Source organism: Stylophora pistillata, chromosome 2 (assembly GCF_964205215.1).
Source record: "Stylophora pistillata chromosome 2, jaStyPist1.2, whole genome shotgun sequence".
In the NCBI taxonomy this organism is placed as follows: domain Eukaryota; kingdom Metazoa; phylum Cnidaria; class Anthozoa; order Scleractinia; family Pocilloporidae; genus Stylophora; species Stylophora pistillata.
The window spans coordinates 51,642,447-51,659,877 of NC_142520.1; the positions used below are offsets into that span (position 1 = coordinate 51,642,447).

General features: G+C 40.7%; 1 protein-coding gene across 1 annotated transcript; it reads right to left on the minus strand.

Annotated features, from left to right (window-relative positions):
- Positions 1-665: 665 nt before the first annotated feature.
- LOC111319545 (uncharacterized) lies at positions 666-15,221 on the minus strand. The gene is made up of 5 exons (XM_088749652.1): positions 14,291-15,221; positions 14,070-14,117; positions 12,497-12,874; positions 9,869-10,051; positions 666-9,440 (listed from the first exon to the last, which is right to left on the minus strand). Exons 1-5 carry the CDS (start codon positions 14,838-14,840, stop codon positions 2,185-2,187), a joined length of 8,415 nt encoding a protein of 2,804 aa, XP_088605778.1. The 5' UTR covers positions 14,841-15,221; the 3' UTR covers positions 666-2,184.
- Positions 15,222-17,431: the final 2,210 nt, after the last annotated feature.

Consider the following 17,431-nt stretch of genomic DNA (forward strand, 5'->3'; position numbering starts at 1 on the left):
TCCCGCTCGGTTAATAAGAACTAATTACAGTTCATACAGCGTCTCCTAGCTAAAAGGTCTCCCAGATGTACAATGGCATAAACAATAATTAGTTCTTATTAACCGAGCGATAGGTCTGTTGGGGAGAATCTTGACCGAGGTCGCCAGTACAGACCGAACGCAGTGAGGTCTGTACCGGCAACCGAGGTCAAGATTCTCCCATACAGACCGACCTAGCTCGGTTAATAAGATGTTTCTTATATGACTGTGTCTAGAAAGCAACGGAACATTATATTCTTCGTAACTTTCTTTACTAGACCAGTCTAGATGCCGGTCTAGATGGGAAAAGCTAGACCGCTTTCAACATTGATTTCAGCCAGTCAAATTCGTGAATTCGGTAGTTCCCAGTCCTTGTGAGACACAGCCATATATTAATAAAGGCTGATAGTTTCAAAAAAAACTGTTTGGGGCTGCTTCGGGGGGAGTAACGAAATAACTTGGATATATCAACAAAGTTGAAGTGGTAAATTAGCAACCGTAACGATTACAAAAGCTGACGTTTCGAGCGTTAGCCCTTCCGACGAAGGGCTAACGCTCAAAACGTCAGCTTTTGTAATCGTTACGGTTACCAATTTACCACTTCAACTTTGTTTATATATCCATATAATAATAAGAAATACAAATGATATCGTAAAAACAATGATATCTTCAAACAATACCCAAACACTAATAAAGATCTAGCATTCAAAAGAATTAAAATTCAGCTGTGTAGTAATCGTCCAAGTGGGAATTGTCCCTTTAGCATGGACCGGAATTAAAAAAAAATTCTCTCTTGACTCTGATGATGACTTCTGCACAGGGATCTGAAACAACAGTCAGTGTCACTAAAAACACTTGAGTCTACTCTCATCTAGACTATCAAACCACACAACTTCTGTAACTCCTGGGTTCAAACAAAACATTGAAGTTAAAAGATATCTTAAAGTCTTAATGATATGATAACCACAGCGATGAAGAAACCTTAATAATAATATGATAATTTGTGAGCCTAAAACTTGAAACAGGTTCCCCTTTGGAAACTAAGAAAAGCATGCTACGATATTTGTATATCGTTGAAAAAGATATATGTATCTTAAACATGTCTTCAAAAAGATATTAAAACTGATTAAAGTTTCATTGAGATTTGATCACAATCTTTTATAGACTATGAATCAAGATAAATTCCAGGTCGTGGAAGAAAAAATAATTAGGATGAGCAGTTACCAAGAGCAATAAACTTTAACTCTTAAGAAAATATGAGTTTGTTTGACATCTCTTAAAGAAGCAAACAGCTCAGGTAGAAATTAGACCTGGGTAGAAATAAGAAATTAAATACTTTAGCCTAAGGCTTTGAAATGTAAGACGAGTTAATGATTATATGGGTATATAAGACATGCAAAGGCACTAGCTATGTATTTTCCGGAAGCATATCACATGTGCTGCACTTGCAATATCTTAAATTAAGCATTGCATTAGAAATCATAGAGCAGTTTGGAACAAAATTTCAGAGTGTCATGTCAAATGGTTGTCTTTTGAAATGACTCTTGATCACTCGATGGGACATCTTTCAAGCACTACATTCGAGTGAATTTAAATTATGACCACATGTACCAAACAACTCGAGCAAAAAAGCTTGTAGGATGAAAAAAATTGCAATTAAAGTTTTGATACGACAGAATGCAAATGATCTGTTTTAAACAACCTAAAGAGAATTCAAAGACACAGAAAAGAGACTTGAGCATTCTACATTTTGCTGCCTAAAAGTCGAAATCTGTTCCCACAAAAAATAATTCTCGCAGTATTGTACAGTATTGTTTATTTAATATTTCCATTGGAGATTTTATCGATCGAGTTTTCTTTTCGATGTTATCATGCACATCAGAACGTTTCGGCCTTCAAAAACACTGCAACATTCAGCCATTTCTGTGACTTAGCACTCGTTCAATAACGCACAAATTTTCTGCTGAAATATTAATTGAAATCCAGTAATATCAATTTGATTCTTAACTTTTTTTAACTACTCAGCTTTATGAAAACTACGGTTATTACATAAGATAAAATAACGGCCACTTCATCATTCATCTTTCGTAAACATGCATCCCGCGAACACATTCAGAAAATGACTCACTTCTAAAAACTAACGACCTCCCTTGCTTTGTAAGAGGTCTACGGCTCAGTTCTAAAACTCAAACCAAGTAACAGCATTTTTTCGATGATGGCTACATTACCACCTATTAAAGCGAAGTCCAGTAAATTTCTTCCAAACCGTCCTTTCACAAAGGGATCGGCTCCCTTGTCTAGCAGATGATTTAACGCCTCAAGCTTGCCATTCTTTGCAGCTAATATCAAGGGTGTGTTACCATCACCATCTTTTGATTCGACATCAAGACCACATGAGATTATTGTTTCGACGATGGCGACATTATCACCCGTTGAAGCAAAGTGCAGTGAATTTCTTCCAAACTGTCCTTCCACAAAGGGATCAGCTCCCTTGTCCAACAAATAATTTACCGCCTCAACCTTGCCACCCCGTACAGCCACTATCAAGGGTGTGTTCCCTTTACCATTTTTTGAATCGACATCAAGACCACGTGAAATTATTGTCTCAATGATGGCGACATTACCACCATGGGCAGCAAAGTGCAGTAAATTGGCTCCAAATCGTCCTTTCACAAAGGGATCAGCTCCCTTGACTAGCAGATAGTTTACCGCCTCAACCATGCCATTCCCTACAGCGAATATCAAGGGTGTCCTGCCGTCCCTATCTTTTGAATCGACATCAAGACCACGTGACATTATTGTCTCGATGATGGCGACATTACCTCCAATTGAAGCGGAGTGCAGTGAATTTCTTCCAAACTTTCCTTTCACAAAGGGATCAGCTCCCTTGTCTAAGAGATAATTTACCGCCTCAACCTTGTCACCCTGTGCAGCCAATAGCAAGGGTGTACTCCCGTCATCATCTTTTGAATCGACATCACGACCATGGGACATTATTGTCTCGATGATGGCGACATTACCACCCTCTGAAGCGAAGTGCAGTGAATTTCTTCCAGACTGTCCTTTCGCAAAGGGATCAGCTCCCTTGTCTAGCAGATATATTACCGCTTTAACCTTGCCAAACTGTGCAGCCAATAGCAACGGTGTGTTGCCGTCACCATCTTTTGAATCAACATCAAGACCACGTGACATTATCGTCTCGATGATGACAACATTACCACCCTCTGAAGCGAAGTGCAGTGAATTTCTTCCAAACTGTCCTTTTACAAAGGGATCAGCTCCCTTGTCTAGCATATAATTTACCGCTTTAACCTTGCCAAACTCTGCAGCCAATAGCAACGGTGTGTTGCCGTTACCATCTTTTGAATCAACATCAAGACCACGTGACATTATTGTCTCGATGATGGCGACATTACCACCCTTTGAGGCAAAGTGCAGTGAATTACTTCCAAACTTTCCTTTCGCAAAGGGATCAGCTCCCTTGTCTAGCAGATAGTTTACCGCTTTAACCTTGCCAAACTGTGCAGCCAATAGCAACGGTGTGTTGCCGTCACCATCTTTTGAATCAATATCAAGACCAGGTGACATTATGGTCTCGATGATGGCGACATTACCACCCGTTGAGGCGAAGTGCAGTGAATTACTTCCAAACTGTCCTTTCACAAAGGGATCCGCTCCTTTGTCTAACAGATGGATTACCGCCAAAAGCTTGTCACCCCGTGCAGCCAATAGTAAGGGTGTGTTGCCGTTGCCATCTTTTGAATCGACATCAAGACCACGTGACATTATTGTCTCAATGATGACAACATTACCACCCTCTGAAGCGAAGTGTAGTGAGTTTCTTCCAAACTGTCCTTTTACAAAGGGATCAGCTCCTTTGTCTAGCAGATAATTTACCGCCTCAACCTTGCCAAACTGTGCAGCCAATAGCAACGGTGTGTTGCCGTCACCATCTTTTGAATCGACATCAAGACCACGTGACATTATTGTCTCGATGATGGCGACATTACCACCCGTTGAGGCCAAGTGCAGTGAATTACTTCCAAACTGTTCTTTCGCAAAGGGATCAGCTCCCTTGTCTAGCAGATAGTTTACCGCTTTAACCTTGCCAAACTGTGCAGCCAATAGCAACGGTGTGTTGCCGTCACCATCTTTTGAATCAACACCAAGACCAAGTGACATTATTGTCTCGATGATGGCGACACTACCACCCGTTGAGGCGAAGTGCAGTGAATTACTTCCAAACTGTCCTTTCGCAAAGGGATCCGCTCCCTTGTCTAACAGATGGTTTACCGCCAAAAGCTTGTCACCCCGTGCAGCCAATAGCAAGGGTGTGTTGCCGTTGCCATCTTTTGAATCGACATCAAGACCACGTGACATTATTGTCTCAATGATGACAACATTACCACCCTCTGCAGCGAAGTGCAGTGAAGTTCTTCCAAACTGTCCTTTTACAAAGGGATCAGCTCCCTTGTCTAGCAGATAATTTACCGCCTTAACCTTGCCAAACTGTGCAGCCAATAGCAACGGTGTGTTGCCGTCACCATCTTTTGAATCAACATCAAGACCACGTGACATTATCGTCTCGATGATGGCGACATTACCGCCCGTTGAGGCCAAGTGCAGTGAATTACTACCAAACTGTTCTTTCGCAAAGGGATCAGCTCCCTTGTCTAGCAGATAGTTTACCGCTTTAACCTTGCCAAACTGTGCAGCCAATAGCAACGCTGTGTTGCCGTCACCATCTTTTGAATCAACATCAAGACCACGTGACATTATTGTCTCGATGATGGCGACATTACCACCCGTTGAGGCGAAGTGCAGTGAATTACTTCCAAACTGTCCTTTTACAAAGGGATCTGCTCCCTTGTCTAACAGATGGTTTACCGCCAAAAGCTTGTCACCCCGTGCAGCCAATAGTAAGGGTGTGTTGCCGTTGCCATCTCTTGAATCGACATCAAGACCACGTGACATCATTGTCTCGATGATGACAACATTACCACCCTCTGAAGCGAAGTGCAGTGAATTTCTTCCAAACTGTCCTTTTACAAAGGGATCTGCTCCCTTGTCTAGCAGATAATTTACCGCCTTAACCTTGCCAAACTGTGCAGCCAATAGCAACGGTGTGTTGCCGTCACCATCTTTTGAATCAACATCAAGACCACGTGACATTATTGTCTCGATGATGGCGACATTACCACCCGTTGAGGCCAAGTGCAGTGAATTACTTCCAAACTGTTCTTTCGCAAAGGGATCAGCTCCCTTGTCTAGCAGATAATTTACCGCCTTAACCTTGCCAAACTGTGCAGCCAATAGCAACGCTGTGTTGCCGTCACCATCTTTTGAATCAACATTAAGACCACGTGACATTATTGTCTCGATGATGGCGACATTACCACCCGTTGAGGCGAAGTGCAGTGAATTACTTGCAAACTGTCCTTTCGCAAGGGGATCCGCTCCCTTGTCTAACAGATGATTTACCGCCAAAAGCTTGTCACCCCGTGCAGCCAATAGTAAGGGTGTGTTGCCGTTGCCATCTTTTGAATCGACATCAAGACCACATGACATCATTGTCTCGATGATGGCGACATTACCACCCTCTGAAGCGAAGTGCAGTGAATTTCTTCCAAACTGTCCTTTTACAAAGGGATCAGCTCCCTTGTCTAGCAGATAATTTACCGCCTTAACCTTGCCAAACTGTGCAGCCAATAGCAACGGTGTGTTGCCGTCACCATCTTTTGAATCAACATCAAGACCACGTGACATTATTTTCTCGATGATGGTGACATTACCAGCCGTTGAGGCGAAGTGCAGTGAGTTGCTTCCCAACCGTTCTTTCACAAAGGGATCAGCTCCTTTCTCTAAGAGATGATTTAACGCCTCAACATTGCCATTCTGTACAGCTAATATTAAGGGTGTCTTGCCATCGTCATCTTTTGAATCCACATCAAGACCATATGACATTATTATCTCGATGATGGCAACATTACCACACTCTGAAGCGAAGTGCAGTGAATTTCGTCCAAACTCTTCCTTCACAAAGGGAACAGCTCCCTTGTCTAACAGATAATTTAACGCCTCAACATTGCCATTCTCTACAGCTAATATCAAGGGTGTCTTGCCATCGTCATCTTTTGAATCCACATTAAGACCATATGACATTATTGTCTCGATGATGGCGATATTACCACACTCTGAAGCGAAGTGCAGTGAATTTCGTCCAAACTCTCCTTTTACAAAGGGATCAGCTCCCTTCTCTAAGAGATAATTTACCGCCTCAACCTTGTCACCCTGTGCAGCCAGTAGTAAGGGTGTGTTGCCGTCATGATCTTTTGAATCCACAACAATACCACATAACATTATTGTTTCGATGATGGTGACATTACCTCCATAGGAAGCGAAGTGTAGTGAATTTCGTCCAAACTCTCCTTTTACAAAGGGATCAGCTCCCTTGTCTAAGAGATAGTTTACTGCCTCAACCTTGTCATCCTGTACAGCCAATAGCAAGGGTGTGTCGCCGTCACCATCTTTTGAATCCACATTAAGGCCACGAGACATTATTGTCTCGATGATGGCGACATTACCACCCATTGAAGCGAAGTGCAGTGAATTTCTTCCAAACTTTCCTTTCACAGAAGGATCAGCTCCCTTGTCTAAGAGATAATTTACCGCCTCAACCTTCTCACCCTGTGCAGCCAATAGCAAGGGTGTACTCCCGTCACCATCTTTTGAATCGACATCAAGACCACGTGACATTATTGTATCAATGATGACGATATCACCACCCTCTGAAGCAAAGTGCAGTGAATTTCTTCCAAACTTCCCTTTCACAGAAGGATCAGCTCCCTTGTCTAAGAGATAATTTACCGCCTCAACCTTGCCACCCCGTGCAGCTATTTGCAAGGGTGTACTACCAACACCATCTTTTGAATCGACATCAAGACCACGTGACATTATTGTCTCAATGATGGTGACATTACCTCCATGCGAAGCGAAATGTAGTGAATTTTGTCCAAACTCTCCTTTTACAAAGGGACCAGCTCCCTTGTCTAACAAATAATTTACCGCCTTAACCTTGCCAAACATTGCAGCTAATAGCAAGGGTGTGTCGCCGACACCATCTTTTGAATCCACATTAAGACCACGGGACATTATTGTCTCAATGATGGCGACATTACCACCCTCTGAAGCGAAGTGCAGTGAGTTTCTTCCAAACTGTCCTTTTACAAAGGGATCAGCTCCCTTGTCTAACAGATGGATTACCGCCAAAAGCTTGTTACCCCGTGCAGCCAATAGCAGGGGTGTGTTGCCGTTGCCATCTTTTGAATCGACATCAAGACCACGTGACATTATTGTCTCGATGATGGCGACATTACCACCCTCTGAAGCGAAGTGCAGTGAATTTCTTCCAAACTGTCCTTTTACAAAGGGATCAGCTCCCTTGTCTAGCAGATAATTTACCGCCTTAACCTTGCCAAACTGTGCAGCCAATAGCAACGGTGTGTTGCCGTCACCATCTTTTGAATCAACATCAAGACCACGTGACATTATCGTCTCGATGATGGCGACATTACCACCCTTTGAGGCCAAGTGCAGTGAATTACTACCAAACTGTTCTTTCGCATAGGGATCAGCTCCCTTGTCTAGCAGATAATTTACCGCTTTAACCTTGCCAAACTGTGCAGCCAATAGCAACGGTGTGTTGCCGTCACCATCCTTTGAATCAACATCAAGACCACGTGACATTATTGTCTCGATGATGGCCATATTACCACGCTGTGAAGCGAAGTGCAGTGAATTTCGTCCAAACTCTCCTTTTACAAAGGGATCCGCTCCCTTGTCTAATAGACAATTTACCGCCTCAACCTTGTCACCCTGTGCAGCCAATAGTAAGGGTGTGTTGCCATCATGATCTTTTGAATCCACAACAAAACCACGTGACATTATTGTCTCGATGATGGTGACATTACCTCCATAGGCAGCGAAGTGCAGGGAATTCGTTCCAAACTTTTCTTTCACAAAGGGATCAGCTCCCTTGTCTAACAGATAATTTACAGCCTGAATCTTGCCATACGCTAAAGCGAGTTGCAAGGGTGTGATGCCGTTCTCATCTTTTGAATCCACATTAAGACCACGTGACATTATTGTCTCGATGATGGCGACATTACCTTCTATTGAAGCGGAGTGCAGTGAACTTCTTCCAAACTGTCCTTTTACAAAGGGATCAGCTCCCTTGTCTAACAGATAATTTACCGCTTTAACCTTGCCAAACTGTGCAGCAAATAGCAAGGGTGTGTTGCCGTTACCATCTTTTGAATCAACATCAAGACCACGTGACATTATTGTCTCGATGATGGCGACATTACCACCCTCTGAAGCGAAGTGCAGGGAATTTCCTCCAAACTGTCCTTCCACAAAGGGATCAGCTCCCTTGTCTAAGAGATAATTTACTGCGTCAATCTTGTCACTCAGTACAGCCAATATCAAAGGTGTGGATCCGTTACCATCTTTTGAATTCACATCAAGACTGCGTGACAATACTGTCTCAATGATAGCGACATTACCACCCAGTGAAGCGGAGTGCAGTGAATTTCTTCCAAACTGTCCTTTCACAAAAGGATCAGCTCCCCTGTCTAACAGATAATTTACCGCCTCAATCTTGTCACTCAGTGCAGCCAACATCAAAGGTGTGGATCCGTTACCATCCTTTGAATCCACATCAAGACCGCGTGACAATACTGTCTCGATGATAGCGACATTACCGCCCAGTGAAGCGGAGTGCAGTGAATTTCTTCCAAACTGTCCTTTCACAAAGGGATCAGCTCCCTTGTCTAACAGATAATTTACGGCGTCAATCTTGTCACTCAGTGCAGCCAATATTAAAGGTGTGGATCCGTTACCATCTTTTGAATCCACATCAAGACCGCGTGACACTACTGTCTCGATGATAACGACATTACCACCCAGTGAAGCGGAGTGCAGTGAATTTCTTCCAAACTGTCCTTTCACAAAGGGATCAGCTCCCTCGTCTAACAGATAATTTACCGCCTCAACTTTGCCACTCAGTGCAGCCAATATCAAAGGTGTGGATCCGTTACCATCTTTTGAATCCACATCAAGACCGTGTGACATTACTGTCTCGATGATAGCGACATTACCACCGAGTGAAGCGGAGTGCAGTGAATTTCTTCCAAACTGTCCTTTCGCGAAGGGATCAGCTCCCTTGTGTAACAGATAATTTGCGGGGTCTCTTTTACCATTCAAGGCAGCGACGATCAGAGCCGTGTCACCACATTCATTTTTTGTGTTGATATCCAGGCCATGTGACAACATATCCTCGATAATGGCGATATTGCCACTACTTACTGCTAAAAACAGTGACTTTTGGTCGTAACCAGTTACCGTTTGAGTTTCACGTTCATCTGAAATAAAGTAGAGCTAAATTGAGATATCTTTTTCTATTTTTTACTGATAAAAACGTTTACACTCAATACATAAAAACAATTTTTTGGTTTATATGAAAATAACCCCTCTGATTTTTTTTTTATTTTGGTTTTTGAACTGGTCAAAAAGTGCTTGGTGTGCTGATTTTAAGGATTTCTTAGGACACTTTTTGGTCGTTTCTAGCATATTATAACCAATGAAGGACTGGTGGTTCACTGAGCTAATTTTTAAAACTATATTTTTTTATATCTCTTCTTTTTATACATAGCATTTCAAACACAGTTCCCTTCATTTTACTGAGGACATTGATTTTGCCATTATCACTACATGAACAGGGTAAACAAAAACAAAAGGGTAAACAAAAACAAAAAATAAGTGTGAGTAATTTTGACTTTTAGATACTGACCACCAATGTCCACTCCAAACTCAGATGGTGCTCCTTCTGTTCCCATACCGCTGTCAGATGTTTCTGTCATTATACCTTTTGTCTCAAACTGTAGACTTTCCAAGTACGCCAGGGTGAAACTCCATTTGTGTTGGCCAAGACTCACTGACTTGATTCCGGGCCATTCGTAACCGACATTTTGAGCTGAAGGAACATGAAAGAACAAATTAGTTTTTAGACTCTCGAACCTCATTTTGATGTGAGAATGCATGTAAGTTCCAGTTCTGTCGCGATACTTTCTAGACACTGTCGTTTTAGAAATTAGCCTCTATAAACAGATTCTAGGCTGATGTTTCAAGTGGTAGCTTCGTAAAGAGTCGCACTGACGAAGGGTTACGCTCGAAACAGGAGCTAAAAAAACTCTTTATGGTGGTTAATTTACATTATCAACTTAAATGATAAACCAAATTATCTTGTCACCTTTTCCTGTCAATGAAAACATTCCCAGAAAAACACACTGGAACAGAAAATGGATTTGCCTGAGTGGGAAACGTTAAGCAAATGTAAGACAAATTTTAGTTTTGCCTAAATTTTCTCAGTAACAAAGACCATCTGTTCATTATATTTACTCTCCGAAGCAAAGCTGGTAAATGCCACCTATGAATTAAATTTGCTTATACATGCTAAATGTTCCGCGAAGTTAAGTAATTGACTTTACCTTACACCCGTTTGCAAATATGTGGTTAAAATTCATGTTTTTGGTAATGTTTTTACGATGTGGAAAAATAAATGTAGAATCTGCAAAGTGCACAAGGTAATCGAATATGTTCAAACTTCAAACTTTAAACAAGTTTGCTGTGGTTCGCAAATGCTGCCAAATTATTGTCCTTGAACCCCTTTGCTAGGATAGTAAATATCTGTAAAATATCAACATTGAACTTGTTTGCTAGGTTTATAGATACGTGCAAAGTATCAAAAATGAACAGGTTTACACAAGGGTGCAGCAGGCTCGCGAAGGTTTGAAAATACGACCAGCTGTTTGATATATATTAAAGTTTGTTCCGGGCTGACTATGTGGTTAAAGCATCGATGAGTTTGTTCAAATCAAATTTACTCTGTAAAACGAATTCATTTGAGTCCTCGTTCTATAGACATACTTCGGAAATCGGCTATTCGATTACTGTATTTCTACAGATCTTCGATATCATTCTCCGGAGTTGCTTTCACGTTAGAAAGTGATGGAGCCGTAGTGTCGAGGAGCAAACTCTATGGATTGTCGACTCGTATAGCTAGATCTCAATGAAATCAGTTCTTCTTAGCCGATTCGAGTGGTCTTTGCAAACTCAGCATTCTCGTTACTACGAAGATCACTTTGATATTCACGAGCTGTGACTCAACACTAACTTGAACTTTTAAACTCTAAAGCAGTATAAAGGCTTCTTGCATCTTCCTCGATTTGTTAGGCTTTGCCTGTTCAGTTTTATCCCCTGAAAGAAAGGCAATAGTTTTCTATTGAAAAGTCTCAACCGGCACTCGCATTTGAATACATCTTTGGAGAATTAAACGTATCCTTCAAGCGTGGATGGAAACCGGCGTCCGATTGTTTAAGTATAAGGAGAAGGTTAATGATTTAAGTATCCGCACAAAGAACACAATAAAGTATTCGTTTCCGCTGACCAGCAATATTGAGGCTTAAACGTTTTCTCGCACTCATTCTCTTTTAGGCGGAAAAGACATAGATACTGTAAAAAAGATCTGCGAGAGTGCCAGAGGATGAATATTTCTCTGCATATTTCTCAAACAGTTTGAAATTGCGCTCCAAAGATCTTAAGGTAAGCTATCGAGCTAACTTTTCTTCTTGAAATCACTTTAATTATTTACTGATCAAGCGTGAATTTGAAGACACGGATTATTCAAACATGGATATTATTAAAAATCTGTGGTTTTCTTGGGTTACATTTTATTTCACTTGGACGTTCATTATTTGTTACCTAGATATATAAACATACTGAATTATTTGTTCATTATTTGTTACCAATATAAACATAGAAATAGATATGAGCCCAGTTGTTCAAAGGCCTCTTAGCGTTAGCCCGGGGCAGTAAATTTTGATCTAGGTTTCTATATTTCTCTGTTCAAAAGCCGTTTTGAGATAACTTTCCTAATTGTAGCTAGTTGTTAATTGTAGACAAACCGAACTTTTTTTTAAAGCTCTCAGATCTGAAATTTAATTTCACACTAATCCCGGATTATCTCAACCCACATTTGAAGAACTCGGCCATTAAAACTCTTACAAAATATTTTTGCTTGGTTAGCACATGCTGTAGATCGTAGATCGAGGATTCAAGCCTCAGACCGGACCAACACTTCGAGTCATAAAATGACTGAAGAAAATGTGCTTCCTTCGCTTTGACATCTGCAAATGCGGGTTAAATATTCCAGTCTTCTCGGATTTGGAAAAAAGAAACCATAGGCCCTTTGTACTACATCTTCCAGTCTTCGCACTGGTTAGCAGATGACCTTAAAGACCCCACTCACTGATTGCAAAGAGTAGGGAACATAGCTCCCGGTGTTGTGGGTCTGGCTTTGATCCTAAAATCAGGAGCATCTGCAAAAATGTCCTAATTTTGAGAAAAAACCTTAGATTACCTTGAGTTTCGTGGATGAACTCAGTGCATGCCCTGTCGTATTCTTCCTTCTCAATCGTTACAGTCAGCTCTACATTCTCTTCACCACCGGCACGGGTCTTCATTTCATCATTAACCAAGAAATTGAACAGGCGGGTTTTGAGTGTGCCATCCTGGTACATGTTCCACAGGGTAGAGAGCCCCTTTATATTCTCTGCTTGAACTGTGATGCACACGCATCCTTCACTGACGTCAATCAATTGTGTATTGGCGGGAAGCACACAATCTTGGAAGAAGTTGTAGAGTTGTTCATAAGTTGTACAACGATTAAACAGTTCATGGAGAGAGAACAACACTAAACCCGTTTTAGCCACTCTGCAAGCCGTGTTAATGTTCAGCACTAAATAAAGAAAAGAAAAATAAACTTGGTTATTCGTTTGGCCAGGAGACCGAACAGAACAACGCAATTAAACAAAATTCAGTATGGTCATTAAACTATAAAAAGGGAGGATTAGACGGATTTGGTATTCCAAACTGATAGCAAACAAAGTTGTGGCAAAAAGATTCCTTAAAACGCTCTGAAGCAACCGCCATATTGAACGCAGGAAATCCAGACTCTGATAATCATGGCGTTGGTATCTAGTCTTTCAGTATGTGTTTTGGGAAATTGGTTTGTGTTTTGAAAAAGTGATTCGTGTTTCGGGAAATTTGTTTGTATTTTGAGAAAATGATTTGTGTTTGATAAATAGAATTGTGTTTGAAAAAATTGTTTATGTCTTCAGAAATAAGTTTTTAATTTAGTACATGGATTTGTAATTTTGTTAATGTTCACGTGTTTGACAGTAAGCTCACCGAGTCACGCCATGCATGTTACGATTTTCGTAATCGACATCAAATTGTCAAATTGATGCTTAAGAAGAATTATGTAGATTCAAGTGGCGACCGAAAAAAGAAAAATTTGACTTGCCCTTCTTTTTTATGGCCAGAACCGATAGCTGACAGACACTGGACGGAGGAAAATACTTAATTTGTTGGCTTTCTGCATTTGAACACAATGAAACAAGAACTGATTAAGTTTCAGGAAAGGTCATCAAATGAAACGATGTCAGGATACAACTGATAAACTTCACAAGAGATTGTAACCGGTAAACTTCACTAGCCGGTACACAATGACAGAAATACGAAATCAATTATACCGTCTCTGAGAGTTTTGTGCAACTGGACATAAAGCGAATAAATCTATCAAAAAGGTCACTCAGTAATACAGTTTTAGGATATGGTTGATGTACTTAGTGAGAGATTTTAGTATGCTTGTCAAATTCACAGTTAATTATATATGAGCTTCAGCAATCGAACTTCCCGGCTTCGCTTACAGTAAACAAGAAGAGAATTGGACTAAATGTAAATGATATATGTAAAATCAGAAATCAAAATATGTGTTGCCGAAACTCTTGAATCTATAGGAAAGGGGAGGACGTATGACGGCCGAGCAAAATTTATATGAATTTGTATAATTTCATGCACACTCCGAATTTTCAATTGTAGACATTACTGTTAACATAAGAAAGATAAAATAATACTTGCAAATTGCGTACCTCCTCTCAGTCTTCCACCAACATTATTGGCCAAGGAAACAACATGACCTGAAAGTGAAGGATGTATTCATGAAGACGGTTTTTTCCATAAACTACATTGATCATGATAAGAAAGACGCGGTACTTCAGTCGCTAGTACAATTAATCTAAACCACAGAGCATTCGGAACAACCAACCCTTCTCCTCCACCTTCTTAAGTGGCGCTTAAAGTAGGTCCTTACCTTTGTTTCGTTCAAACGAGTCGTTATTATTTCTCCTCTCCTCGAAATCCTGAACCTTCCTCACCAGGTCCTCTCTCTCTATTTCTGTCAGAATCTCTTTTAAAAAAGTAAAGCGACGGAATCCAAGATGTCGGCGTTTTTCCAGCTCTTGGAACAGTGCTCGAACGTCGAGAATGTCCACCTCAAAATCTTCCGACGTCTTCCTTCTACAGATGTTGATGAGTTGTTCCAGATGATTGCGTTCGTTGCTATAGAGTGCTTGACTGATCAAAGCTAACAAATCGTTATACTCTTTCCTTTTGCTCTGAAAATTTTTTAGTTTTCTCAACAGAGAAAGCTCCTCCAAACTCTCCAGGACTTCCTCCAAATCTCCCAGCTCGTCAATTGTCAAGTGTTTCTTTTCTTCCAGTTTCTTCAACAACGAACGGGCATCAGGAATATTGGCAGCTTCGCCATCCAATCCACACATCTCGAGTAACTGTTGATGATCATGCTGCTCGAGTTGTCGGCGTATCTCAGAAAGAAGACTCCGGTACGCTATGTACGACATAGCTATGCGGTGCACTTCAATTTATTGGAGTTTGGTGGCGAAATTCAGAGACGCTTTGGACACTTTTTGTGATAGCTGAAGGAGTTGTCTCAGTTTTGTCACACAATCGCCACCTCCGTATCAGTTTCAGTATTTTAATACTGTTATCCTTTGACGTCACGTCTACTCGTCCTGGGATCATGCATTGTTGGTAACTAAAAAGAACGGTTATGACGATGATAATGGATCTTTATTTCGATGAATTACCCCTAGTAATGCGAAACCTAAACGGCAGATGCCCCTGCTTTGGCAAGTTAATGAATTTCTGAACTATTCGTATAGCGCGTCTATGGGTGCGCAACGTTTATCAGCTTTCAATCAAGCAGCGCAACTGGACTCTAAAGAATCTATGTCCACTGGCCCCGGCTCGAGTTGCAAAGACGTCACAGTCACCATGACTACGTTGTACGACATTCCTATTAAAGTCTTTTTTCGTCTTTATTTATCTTGCTTGTCTTAGAATCGCTGTTTGCCTAACACGCTGAAGCGAAATTAGGTTTGGCCGTCCCTATCTAAAATAAATAGCTTTTTTACAATTTTAGGGTGATTTATTTTTTGTTTGTTTTTGTTTTTGTCTTTTTTTAAGAAACAAGTTACTGCAGCTGCACAGTGAAAGACACTTTTTGACAGTTACCATTGACGGTACAGAAAAAAATTATAAACAGCACGTAAGCACTAGTTACTATTTCTGAGCTTAGGAAAATTTTGGGGCTCCTTGACCAGAGTGTGATTAGAAATAGTAACCTTTCCTCTATAGAAATGATTTACTATTCAGTTGGTGGGTAGATGGGTTGTTTATTATAATTTCATGCAGCCATCTGGTTGAATTATGTTTTGCAAAATTCAATAAAATATCAACTAAAATATATCTGATTAAAACGAAGTATATAAAGAGATTTCTATTGAATTGCCTGTATAATTTAAAACTACTAAACTAATTATGATAAATTAACTAACCATATCGGGAAGTCCTCAGATAAACTAATACGTATCTTAAACTATACTTCTTTTCGCGTGTGGTTTATGCCCCAACCGGCTTTAATCTGTATCACGAGGAATTAGCCGGCGGAAACCTCTTAGGCACGTAGTTAAAAACCATTAAGACACTTTCTGCCTCGTTTTGCTACCCACGTCACGCGTGTTACGTGTTTGTAGGTAGTTCGAGAATTCTCAATCGTCGTAGTCGTATATTGTTAAAGTTGACCTGATCCTCAGACAACATGAATACAGTTACTCATAATTGTATAGATTATTGACTAAATCTAATGATAAGAACTTTGATTAACTACAGCATCTATTTCTCCGGAGAACTAAGCCTTTTTAATTGTTTCTGGTCGTCAAGTTCCCACAAAGCTTCTTCGTTAATTGGGTGGAGTATCAATAACTCAGTGTGATTTGTTAAACTTACACTACGCTCCACCAATTTGCTTTGCTACTCACGTACGCTTATGAGATTCTAAATAAACAGATTCTCTTTCAAGCCTCTCGACATAACTCGGTGTCACGCAACTTTGAAAGTGCTTCGGAAAATAAACAATTTTCATTGTAAATGTAACGGCACACATAGCGACTCGTGCCTTTCATGCACTCGAATTAAAACCGGTTTTTTTCTTCAGTAATTTGTATTTGCCTATGGCTACAGATAACAATAACGAAGGATTCAGTTTTGGTTGGAATTCCTACGCCCGCGGAAACTGTCCCTAATCAAGCCTCGTTGAGTTATCATTAGTTCACAGAATTACAACCTACCAGTGTAAAAGCGCCTGAACATGGCATGCGAGCCTCTTGAATATAGAGTGGCTCAATATCTCTAGCACAGCTGAGCTACATGTAAGAACTGAGAACTTTATCGACAATTTCGTGGTCAACTTTTCATAAATTCGTCAGAGACTCGTAGACAAGCGTTTAACCCAGCAAATTATGAATTAACCGGAAGAGCGTGCAAATTTTGTATGGCCAATTATATCTGAAGACGAGAGAGTACTAAAATATTTTTTCCCTCAGATCTTGGGCTCACTTCTTTTTATCGCTAAATGAGATTATTCGCATTTCAGGTGAAGTGCAGGCAACGGTTCTGATTTTCGAAATCAAAAGAACCGCAAGTATGATCATAAACTGAAAATTCTGCCTGTAAGGGATCATGGAGTATTCGAACATCGGAAATCAGTGAGCGTGCACGCGTAGACTGCTATCGATGAACTATTGAATAGAATGGCCGCGCGTGTTCTTTTAAACGAGGTCGGTGACTTTTTTTGTTTGGAACATAATTCCATCCTTTCACTGCTTCTCGCTATGCTGTAAAAATTTTAATGAACGGTTACGTCACAAATCACAGCTTGTAAAGATAAGACAATGATCTTAATGTGAGAGGACAACTTGATCACTTCTGCACAATCCAACTTGAAAAATTTGGGAACAACAATAGGTTCCTTACGAGATGGAGGCGAAGAAAGAGCGGGGGGAGGGAGGGGGAGCAGTGGGGAAGGAAGGTTACAAATGCAGTTACCATGGTAACAATTTTAGCATGGTCCTATACTCCTGCGTCTTAGATA

What these genes read in the sequence shown, in the direction of transcription:
- LOC111319545 (XM_088749652.1), bottom strand. Translation starts at nt 14,840, where the DNA reads ATGTCGTACATAGCGTACCGGAGTCTTCTTTCTGAGATACGCCGACAA. An exon ending in TGGTGGAAGACTGAGAGGAG is followed by an intron (nt 12,875 to 14,069) that starts GTACGCAATTTG and finishes TTCTTTATTTAG; the next exon opens with TGCTGAACATTAACACGGCT. An exon ending in GTTTGGAGTGGACATTGGTG is followed by an intron (nt 9,441 to 9,868) that starts GTCAGTATCTAA and finishes ACTTTATTTCAG; the next exon opens with ATGAACGTGAAACTCAAACG.